The sequence below is a fragment of the Cervus elaphus genome, chromosome 8, assembly GCF_910594005.1.
Source record: "Cervus elaphus chromosome 8, mCerEla1.1, whole genome shotgun sequence".
Classification (NCBI taxonomy): Eukaryota; Metazoa; Chordata; class Mammalia; order Artiodactyla; family Cervidae; genus Cervus; species Cervus elaphus.
This window is the reverse complement of record NC_057822.1, coordinates 2090315-2101648: the sequence shown is the minus strand read 5'-3', so window position 1 is coordinate 2101648 and position 11334 is coordinate 2090315. Positions and strand designations below refer to the sequence as shown.

Below are 11334 nucleotides of genomic sequence, written 5' to 3'. Positions count from 1 at the left end.
TCTTTGTGGTGGCCAGGTTCAATCCCTAGTTGGGGAATGAACATCCCAGAAGCTGTACGGTGCAGCTAAAACATAGGAGAATACTATAGTAAATGGAAAAGGTAAGTGCAGAAGAATACACACATATATTTTTTTTAAAATGAAGTCTCATGGCCAGATCAAGGGTGGAGACATTGGCGGAAAGGGGACATTTGCCGTCCACCGCGTTGTTTTGAGAATAAAATGAAATCACATAAGCATGGGGCCTGCACGTGTGCATGCTGTCACGCAGTCGTGTCCAACTCTTTGTGACCCTGTGACTGCAGACCTCCCAGCTCCTCCGTCCACGGGATTCTCCAGGCAAGAATGTTGGAGTGGGTTGCCACGCCCTCCTCAAGCAGATCTTCGCAACCTAGGTATCGAATCCGCATCTCTTATGTCCCCTGCATTGGCAGGTGGCTTCTTTACACCTAGCGCCATTAGTACTTAATACATGTATTGACAAAGATTGATTCCTCTCCTCCGGTTTTTTAAGAATAAAGGCAGATTTTAGAAAAGGTTTCAAAGAATAACTTTCATTTTTGTGAAACGTCCTGCCTCCGTTTCCTCCCGTGTATTAGGAGGATAATCACTTCCAGGCAGAGATGTTCCAGGAAGGATTTGATGAGGGAAGGACAGTTAAGGGTTTTCACGGAGCCCAGAGTGGGGGAATACGGTTGTCATTATTACTGGTACAAGATCCGTGTCTCTACTGCCTCCTTGCACACAAGGAAAAAGGTGTCCAAGACTCGATCACTTTTTCATTTTTATTTTGTTTGGACCCACATCCCGCTTTTCAAAAAACCTGAGTCTGAGAGCTGTTCGTAGAGACTCGTCCTCCGGCGGTCCTCTCTTCTGGTTCCCCAGCTGACTGTCCCCTCATCTCCTACCCCTGAAGGCACCACCTCCCTTTGCGATCATCACCCTCTGTCCACCCCTCCTCCACTGCAGCCTCCTGTCTGCCTGGGGGGCTCCTCCCGGCTGAAGCCACAGCCTCAGGGGACTCCGAGGGCGACCCTGGGGCCACAAGTGCCTCCCAGGAAGGATGACAAAGATGGGAAGCGCGGCTCTGATTATCTGTAGGCCAGACACAGCACATGGGCCTTGCAGGCACTCTGAGGGGCTCCTGCCCTCCCATCTGTACCATCTTGCACCTTCTCAAGGTGCCCAGGGGGTCTGAGCAGCCTCTGAAGCTCTTCACTGCTGTCGGATGCCCCGGGGAAATGCCTAATGCTTTGAGCCTGGGAAACTCAAGTCAGCCAGTCACTGACCCTGTTAGAGGAGTGCAGAGGTTCGTCTCCAAGCCTGGACGGTCTATGTATAACTCGAGCCTCTTCCCCCAATCCCTAGACCTTGTTAAACAAGATGGGGCATCTGGAGCTTAAATGTCAGACGACCTCCTTCCACAGGACCAGGCCACTGAGAAAGGGCAGTGGGAGTATGAGGGATCCCTCCCCTGAGCTGGCTCGGAGCAGCCTCCCTGCTGCTTCAGGGACCAACCGCGGAGCAGCCCCTGGACCAGTCCTTACCGCATCCGCTTGAGGCTGGCTGCGGCAAACCCATTTGCTAGATGCAGGTGTGGAGGATCGGAGAGCTTAAGACAGTTTCTTCTGAGTTCCAGTGTCAAGGATAGAGCACAACCGACCGGTGGGGGATGGACAGGGATTAGGGGCAGGAGGCGGCGGACGTCACGTCCTCGGCTCTGCGCCTCATGGCAGAGGAAGGGAAAGAGCTCTGTGCTGGGAGCGGGCAGGCCAGGGTCAAGGATGCTTTCCAGGAGACTGAGGGTCTTTAGCAAGGGTCCTTGTGCTCCCCGAGCCTCAGTCTTCTCACTTGTAAAATGGGCTTGCTGTCAGGGAGGTATGCCTGGCGCGTGCAGAGCAGGGATCCCTGACTTACATCCTTGATCCAGGAATCCACAGGACAGGAGGGCCTCCGGCCTCGTCCTTCCCACTGGCCATTTCAAGGGCAGCTCTGTGCCCTACAGAAAGAGCGAGGCCCAGGCCCCAGGCAGGCAGCTGCTGTGGTTTCTATGTGGTTTCTACAACCTGGTTCTTCCAGGCAGAACTGCTTCTCTTGTAAATATTGATGGAGGCCTCAGACAGAGAGGAACGCGAAAACAAAGGGTGCTTTATTTATGACAGAAAAAGAAACCAACAGGAAAAAAAAAAATCTACAGGCCTGAAGGAAGGGGGAATGTTTAAATAAACCATGGCAGGTCTACTGGATGGAATATTGTGCAACTATTGAAATGATGTTTACCGAGGGTTTGTAATAACATGGGGAAATGCTTATTCTATAAAGCTAAGTTAAAGAAAAAAAAGGAAGCAACTGAATTGTATATTCAGCATAATCACACTGAGGCAAAAATCAAGCCGAAGAAAAATCACGCACAGGAAAACAGACCGGAAGGACCCACACCACAGCGGGGGTTTGTCTTTGGGTGGAAAATTGGGGAGATTTTTTAATACCTTTCTCTATTCTCCAATTTTTTTTCTATAATGGCATGGTTGGCCTAATGTGCAAAACAACTCAAACTTAAGGTTTTTCTTTTTCTTTTCCCTAAAGAAGAAAGAACTCACATTTGGAAAGAAGGCATGGAGAAGCCAAGCGACACGCAGGCCACTCTGAGGCCGCGGGCGAGAGGACAACGGACAAGGCTATTAAGGCGGCCAGTGGAGATCCTGGACTCCCCTAGCAGGAGCAACACGGGCTGGCTGACACCCAGCACGCGTTCGGACGGGGCATCTGTGTGTTACTCTGACCCTCCCCCTAAATGTGTGTGCTTCCCCAGTGGCTCAGATGGTAAAGCGTCTGCCTGCAATTCGGGAGACCTGGGTTCAATCCCTGGGTTGGGAAGATCCTCTGAAGAAGGAAATGGCAGCCCAGTCCAGTACTCTTGCCTGGAAAATCCCATGGACGGAGGAGCCGGGTAGGCTACAGTCCATGGGGCCGCAAAGAGTCGGACACGACTGAGCGACCTCAGTACCTAAACATGCAGACTCTGCTTCTCTCTCGGGAATGTAGCTTACCTCCAGCTAAGGACCCTCTCCCATGAATGTCAGTGTGACGGGATTCTCTCCTTTATAGGAAAGGCCGAAGCAGAAGAGCTGGGCTCCTGCCCTCCACACACCAAGATGGAGCGCCTGGGAGGCAGTCCTGCTCGCTGGCGTGGCAAAGCCCTTCAGGAGACAGGCTGGCCCTCCCGGCCCGGAGCCAGCCCTGGGGTCTGCGTCTCCGGCATGTCCCCTCAGGGCTCTGCACAGCATCCTCTTGTCAGGGAGCCTGAGTGCACCACCCCACTCCCCGCCTTCTCTTCCTCTGTGGCCCGCGTGCAGCATGGGCGCTATTTGTTGTTTATGGACCTGTTTTATTTTTAACTTCCTGTTTTCTACAGCTAGCATGCGAGCTCCACGAGGACAGGGGTGTGCTGTGTCTCCAACTCCTGGAGCAGCGCCTGGTTTAAATATTCTGTAAACGAACCCTGGGGCTTCCCCGGGGGCTCAGCGGTAAAGAATCCACCTGCCAATGCAGGAGACATGGGTTCGATCCTGGCTGGAGAAGATCCTCTGGAGAAGGAAATGGCAACCCACTCCAGTATTCTTGCCTGGAGAAATCCCATGGACAGAGGAGCCTGGCAGGCTACAGTCCATGGGGTCACAAAAGGGTCAGACACGACTTAGCGACTAAACAACAATAAAATGAACCCTGACTGTCACAGCCCCAGGAGGTCTTTGCAGGCCCCCTGCACTACCTTGCCCTGACACTATGGCCCTGACGGCTTTCATCCCTAAATCCAGCTCTGGAGACCCAGGCCAGTAATGCACGAGCCCTGATCTGCTGGTAATGACTTCCTGGGGCGCTGTGCTGAAATAGTTCGGAGGCGGTGGAAAGAGCTCAAGAAGAAAGGACACAGCGACCGGTTAGTGATGTCTGCCGCGGGAGGGCAGGAGGCAGAGGACCTCGCAGCACCATTCTGTCTTGGCCCCGGCCCAGTCTCAGCTCTCCCTTTCATCATGGAGACCACATCCACCGCCATGGGTCCAGAACCAGCTTCTCTGCTTTACCCCTCGATCCCTGCCTCGATCTGTATGCGACGGGCTTCTGGAGGTTTTACCAGAGCAAGCCGTAGCTCTCATCTCGGCTTGGAGCCTTCCCCAATGCCCCACCCAGCTCAGCTGAGGTCTTGTCCTCTCCTGACTCCTTGCCGGAGGCCTGCCCCTGGCCTCGATCTGGTTCTACCTGCCCCGGCTCCCAGATGGGGCTCTCCACCCTTTCCCCTGCTGGGCATCACGTCTCCCCTCCCCCCGGGTCCCTTGGAGGTCCATGACTGCGTGCTGACTTTAAACTTGAGCATGGCCTTGGTGGTGGAGGGGATTTGGAGAGGAGGTCACTGTCCCAGCCTCCAGCCATAGTCTCAGCTATCTTTCCTCCCCCAGGTTCCAGCTTAGAAATAAACTAAGCTGCCTCACCTCCCAAGCCCTAGAATAGGGAAGGTGGGCTTCCATGGTCCAAGGAAAGGCTTCATCTGTATACCAACCTCCTCTCGTTCTTTGTTCCAATCCCATCTCTTCCAAAAAGATCCCCGGCTCAGCCTCTGCAGTCACTCCGCAGCTGCAGTGACACAAGCTCCTGCCAGGAGCCCCGGGAATTGGGAAGAGCCTTCTCCAGGTGCTCACCTTTATCCCCCCGGCAGAGAAGGACATGGCTCGCCCTTCCATTATCAAGACAGGAATGCCGAAGTCTGAGCATTCCCATCTCCCCACCTGTCGGGCCTGCCGTGGTGCAACTGCCTTCTTGTCTTTCCTGATGCCGCTGGTCACTTTAGAAGTAGCCCGGCTCTCCTGGCTTCTGGCAGCTACCAAGAGCACACGACTGCTTTCCTGTTGGTATACGCACCTCCTTGGGGATGGAACAGAGCTGCGGTCATAGATTGGACTAGTCTGTCTCCCCTCCTTCTGGGAAGAAAGGTAACTTCCTGAGGTTGGAAGCTTTCCTCCCTTTGAGGCTTTGCCAAACCTGATGTGAAAGGAGGTCCCAGCCTCCCGGTGCACCACGAGAACTTGCTGGTTCCTCAGCTCCATCATGGACCTGCCCTTCCCCGGTCCTCTCCCGTCTGATGAGGCAGACCAGGCGACCACAGGCACAGGGAAGGGAAGGATGTCATCCCCTCGCCCCCGGAAGGGCTGCCCCAGCTCCCAAGGCAAGGGCTGGGTGGCCTGAGTAGTTGCATGTGAAGGGCTCTGAGATCTGGGGAGAGAGTGCGGGGGTCAAATAACCATGGGCCCAGCAGGACGGTGGCCCTTGGATCACATTTTTTTTTCCTTGCCATCAATTGTATTCTCAGTAGATCCTGCAAGCAGATGTGCCTTTATAAATGGATGCTAAGCAAGGAGGCTTCTCCTTCCAGTATACTGGAATTCCATGTAATGAGAAAAAGCGAAGCGGGCTTTGGTCAATTCACTCTGCAGGCAAGAGTTCTCGTGGATGGCTTCAGCTTTAGCTCTGCAGCTCCTCCAGCCATCTCTCCCTCTGGCTGGGCCCCCTGGGGCTCCCCTGGGCTTGTCCTAGTCCTGCCTAACCACCCCCCTCAATTTTCGCCGCCTCTGTGTGTCCCAGATGCTTCTGGGAGCCTTGGAGGTTGGGGCTCAGTGGCCGATGGTTAGGAAGAGGCCTTGGTGGCTTAGGGAGGGCTGGCCCAGATCCAGCAGGGTCAACGTGAGGGGTCCCTGGGAGTCAAAAAAACCTCTGGAACAGAGCCTGTGATAAGGCTGTGCCCCTGAACTTTGCTGGGGTCCTGGTACCCCCTCCCCACCAAATTCAGACCTCAAGCAAGGTGGGGGTCAACCCTGCAGAGGTGGGTGCCCTGGGCTTCGGAGCATCAGTCCTCAGTTCCATTTTCACACTAGGGCTGCCGCCCGAAGAGGGCAAAGACGCTGCTAAGAAGCCCAGACGGTGGGGGAGGCGGGATTGCCCCCCCGGATCTCCCAGGAATGGCCCATGCCGCGACGGGTAGGGGGTGTTTTTGCGTCTAGTCTTGCAGAAGGAGCCCAGCAGACCGGCTGCTAGACCCTGGTCTGGGGCACATCAGGACCGGGCAAGGTCAGGACGGTGGGCAGGAGGGTGCCCTGCGGGGAGGGGAAGGCTTGCAGCATTTCGGGCACAAACCTGGGCGAGACGCAGTCAGCCAGGAAGCGCAGCGTGCGCCGACGCCCCACGCAGTAGACGAGCTCGTCCACCACGGCGCACTGGAAGGCGTCGGGGTACGGCGTCCGGTACGTGGCGCACTCGTACCAGAGGCGGGCGCTGGCGCTGCAGCGGTAGACGCTGATGCCCAGGCTGCGGTTGAGGTCGAAGCGATAGAGGAAGCCTCTGACCGCCACCATCTCGGCCGTGCGGTCCCTGCCGCCCCCGGTGGGCCCGACGCGCCAGCGCTGCTCCCGGGCGGAGAAACGCAGCAGCAGGTAGCGCAGCGAGCCCCCGGTGACGAAGAGCTCGCCCCCGCTCGCCGCCGCCGTGTGCGCCAGGGCGAAGGTGTCGTTGGGCAGCGGCGGCGCAAAGGTCCAGCGGTCCAGGCGAGGGTCGTAGCGTTCCACCGTGTTCAGACACTCGCCCCCGACGGCGTAGAGCTGTCCTTCCAGGGCCACCAGCCGGCAGTGCGGCCGGGCCTGGTTCAGGGGGCACACTTCGCTCCAGATGTCCGTCAGCGGGTTGTAGCAGAAGACGCGATTGGAGGGCTGGCGCCCCGAGCCCTGGCAACCGGACACCAGGAAGAGGTAATTGAAGAGGCTGCAGATGGAACAGCCCCGGGACACAGCCTCGGGCGGCAGGCGGGCCAGCGGGCGCCAGACGTCCCGCGCGTCGTCGTAGCAGCAGAGGCGGCCGGAGCCTTCCTGGGGGCACACGTCGGCCACCACCAGGCGCTTGCGGCCCCGCAGCCGGCGCTGGAGGACCAGCTCGCGCTCCGCCCCGCTCAGGCACCCGTAGATGTCGGGGCTCCGCAGGACCTGGAGGTAGTTGTCGCTCATCACCTTGTAGGCCGCCTCCTTCAGGGGCTCCAATTTCTCCCTCTTGGCGAAGGTCAGCGCCTCGTAGCAATTGCCCAGATCCAGGTGGACCTCTGGGGCTGATCCAGGGCCGAGCTGGGGGCGGAAGAAATTGGTTCCAGCCACAGAGTGCACGGGGGGATTCCCGCGGCTTCCGGCTGAGCTGGACTCAGGAGAATCCTGGGACGTGGGGCGGGTGGGCAGGGCACCCTGGTCTGGGCAGGATGAAAGAGGGTCCCCAAAGCCATCGAGCTGCAGCTGAAGCTCCGGGTTCTCCACGATCTGAAGGAGGCTCTCCTTGCGGCTGAAGCCTCGTGTGGAGTGGGAGGCAGCGGTCTCTGGTCCACCCTCTCCGTCATCGGCGGGCCCTTCAGACGCTGTCCTCGTTCCCAGGGGGTCTGATACTGACTCCGGGGCTGGAGCCCCCACTGGGGCGGCTGTTCCGGGGGCCAGCCTGCTCCTGGAGGTGGCCTGAGAGGTGGACTCCACGTAGTAATCGTACACCTTGCCCTTCAGCCTGGGCCTGATCCCCTCCACCTTCTCCGGTATGAAATTCTCCTCTACTCGAACCCGGGCCACAGACGAGAAGGTGTAGGAGGCGTCGGAGCCGCCCTCCCGCTGACGCAGAGCCAGGCCCAGGTCTGAGGCAGCCTGGAGGGCCCCCGCCTCCTCCCTGTGGACCCCTGACGCGTGGGTAAAGACCCAGCTGTTGTTCATGTCACACCGGGCTTCAGGGTAGGCCGCCTGACCTTCATGGGGGGATTCCTGCTCCCCACCCCCTGGATGCTTGGGGGGTCCACTGTCCCGCCAGGGAGCGAGCTCACCGCCCACACGGCCGCTCTCCACGGTGGGGAGGCCAGCGGGGGGCACTGGGGGTTCGCCGCACGGCTGGCAGTGGTGGGGCAGCTCGGGCCTACCGTCCACGGCTGTTCCGGCTTCCTGGCCTCCGCACCGAGGAGCTGCCAGGTCAGCGTCCGGGCGCTGCCCAGCATGCTCCGCTCCAGCACCTTTCCTCCCAGCTTTCCCAGCCTCTCCAGCTTCTGAGGCTGCGGAGGAAGCTCTGGAGGCCGGGACTCTGGAGGCCTCCGTGTTCTCCCAGCTGCAGCCCGGCAATCCTGTGCCCGCCTTGCTTCCCCTGCGGCGTCTCACGTCCCACTGTGGCGCCCGGGGACCAGCCTCCTGGACGGCAGGCTGCCCGGAGCCCCCCGCCTCCCTCTCTGCCCGGGCCTCGGTGCCCCCCTGCCGCGGCAGGGCCCGGGCTGGTCTGGACTTGTACAGCCTGTAGGCTGCGGTCAGCAGGAGCAGGGCAGCGGCGGACAGCACCAGCTGGCCCGTCAGCTGCATGTCCAGATGCCAGTCCTGGGCCTCTGCTCCTCCTCCTCTGGGGAGCATGTTCCCAAGCCGACCTGGGGCAGAGGAATGCCAAGAATCCGATTAATGATTGCCCAATAGGGGACGGTTCCTGGTTCCTGCCGGGCTGAGCGGGAGGGGGTTTGGGGCGAGCTCTGACCGGGCCGGTGAAGAGTTGAAGCAAAGGTGACTTTTGAGCTGGCAGAGTTGGCCACCGAGGCCCGGGGCTGGCAGAGCGTGGCAGCTGGCCTCCCTGGGATCCTTCGGTGCTTTTCCCTGGGAGTGGGAGGCATCTGACTGGAGGAGGCTGAGCTTGTGATCACCACCCACGCCAGCCGCGGCGGGAGGGGGCTGGGCACATCCCGCGGGCACGCAAAGAGGGAGGAAGCTCTCGGTCAAACAGTCACCCAATGCTAGGAAACGCTCGGGGTGGGGGACTGTGTGTGTGTCCTGTTTTCCCTTTTGCAAATCCGCTGGGCTGGGAGCTTGGGTGTGGTGAGTTGTGGAGCAGGTGGAGCCCCGGCAGGTGTGGCGTGAGGTCCTTCTGGGTCTGCGCTCTTTCTGTTGAGGTTGGTGGGTCCCCACGGTGGGGTCGGCCTGCAGTCAGCAGCAGGGGAGGCCGAGCCGGGAGCTGGGCCAAGCCCCCTGACCTGGCTCCTGAATGACTCTGCCCTGCTTCCCTGCCCGACGAGGTGCCTGAGAAAATGGCCTTGGGGTTGGAGTTGGGGGGAAACACACGGTGTTCGCACCCAGATCAGGGGCAAACATGGGGCACGTCCTCACCCTTGGAACCAGACGGCCTCAGACAGTCAGAGGCTGCAGGAGTCTCACTCGCCTCCCATCTCAGCAGCGCCTGGCTCTGCCAGTAAGCTGTGTGACCTCAGGCAAGTGAGTCCACCTCTCTGTGCCTCCGTTTCTTCATCTGAAAAACTAGCGATAACAGCCCCTCATAAGGTCGGGGTGAGAACAAGACAGGTTGGTGTGTGTAAAGGACTCCTGTGGAAAGGCTTTGTCAGTGTGAACCATCCTCCTCCTCTTTCTCACCATCGGCGCCATCGTCACGCCTGTGAATCGCCATCAGCTGGACCTTTGGAGGCACAGGTGTGACTCTGCCCCTCTCCCGACTGAGGGCCTTTTGGGGTCCCCGGAGGCCAGGATGGGGTCTCAGCCTCACGCTGCCTGTGGGTGCAGGGGGTGGGCCCACCGCTGCCTGGTCGCCCTATTCCAGAGACACTGTCACTCTCCACTTCCAAGTGTTGGCATTTAACTTAAAGATGAGAATAAGAGCCACGCTGTGGAACAGGCACGTGTTTGGAGGAATTTGGCTCCGAAGCCTTGACTTGAGGAGGAGATCGTGATTCCTTACGATGCTGTCCACACCCCCGTGCTCTGTCTGTTTACCTTCCAGGGTCATCTCCCGATGGCCGCCGTGCACGCGCGGTCTGGGCTGCGCGCAGGCCGCCTTCCCCTGTCTGTGCTGGTCCGACCCTCAGGGTCAGGTCCAAGGCTGCCTCCTGTGCTTCCTTCCCGCGCCTCCATCCTTCCGGCATCATCTTTTCCTTCCTTCTTGTTCGCTCGTTCTCCCACTCGCCCCTTTCGGCCTTCGTCGCATGGGCTGTGGCTCCAAGTACAGTCCGCTCTGCTTGCTGGATTCTGCGTCTCCAGGGAAGCTCAACTCTGGGGCCTGAGGCGCCACTGGGACAGCAGCCAAGCTGACTGTGCCTTTCCACGGGGAGGATGCGGGTGGATGCTCTGGATGAATCGTGTCTGTTGTCCACTGTCCCGTTTGGGAGAGGAGAACTGTGATCCCCTTTTTATGGCAGCCCCAAGGGCATGTCAACTTGCCTGCAAATGAGGACTCCAGAATTTTACAGACCTGAGTTTGTCCAACAGGTATGACTGCTCCGGGAGTCAGACGTTTTCAGCCTGTCCCACTGGTGACCTCTCTTTGAGAGAGTGTTGTTTCCTCTCTTTCCATCTCTGTCGAAATAGTGATTCATCGTGATTGTTAGAAACGCAGATTGCCAAGCTCCGCCCCCAGGTTTTACGATTCAGTGGGTTCAGGGTGGCTTCCAGGAAATCCTCATTTTTAAAAATCATCTCAGGAGATTCCAGTGGGTAGAGGAATGAAAAGTCAGTCGGTTTTGTTTACTTGCCTGCTGGGTGGGGGGTGAGCGGTTGCCCTCTATACTGCCCAGGTGAGTATCGGGGAAGGGGAATGACTCCTGGGTGCTTTGCATGAGTGAGGTCTTCCTGGGCATCCATAGAGGTGGGTGTTGTCATCACTTTCATTTTACAGGTGGGGAAATGGAGGCTCAGAGAGATTACGCACCAGTGTCAACAGAGGTTGTCAGTGGCAGAGTCTTGATTTATAGCCAGGTGTCTCTAACTGCAACGCCCATTTGTCTTCCTCTGGGACGGAGAGGATGAGTTATAAAGGGGAATAAAAATGATTTGTCCGGTGGTGAAATCAGGGCTTTGGAGACTGGCGTGGGGTCCCCCCAGGAGCCAAGGTACCATCCGCGCGGTCAGGGCAGCTCTGCGCATCTCCCTCCCGAGAGAGGAGACCGCAAAACCCCCTGGTGCACATCTCCCTCCCTAGAGAGGAGACCGCACACCCCCCTGGTGTGCTGTCGCCAAGCGCGCAGGGTCTCAGCCCCAGAGGGGGGCTGCTTCTCCCCTCTGGGCTTCACGCGTCCTGGAGTGCCACCCCTACAGCTCCGCCTCCAAGCCTTTAAGTCAGACAGTTGCTCTGTCCACTTGAGGCTGTGTTCCTGGCTGTTAGATGTAGCCAGGGCAGGCCCCTGGGAGGCCGGGGGAAGTGAAAGGGCCGCGGGGGACAGAAGACGCAGTCCCAGCCCCGGGAAGGACCTCCCTGCAGCTCTGGAAGCTGGTGCCTACGCCTGAGATACAGTCAAGC

General features: G+C 58.7%; 1 protein-coding gene across 1 annotated transcript; it reads right to left on the bottom strand.

The window, feature by feature from the left end:
* Window positions 1-771: 771 nt before the first annotated feature.
* On the bottom strand, window positions 772-8572 carry KLHDC7A (kelch domain containing 7A). Its single transcript, XM_043908964.1, has one exon. It carries the CDS (start codon window positions 8454-8456, stop codon window positions 6084-6086), a length of 2373 nt encoding a protein of 790 aa, XP_043764899.1. The 5' UTR covers window positions 8457-8572; the 3' UTR covers window positions 772-6083.
* Between the last annotated feature and the right edge of the window lie 2762 nt (window positions 8573-11334).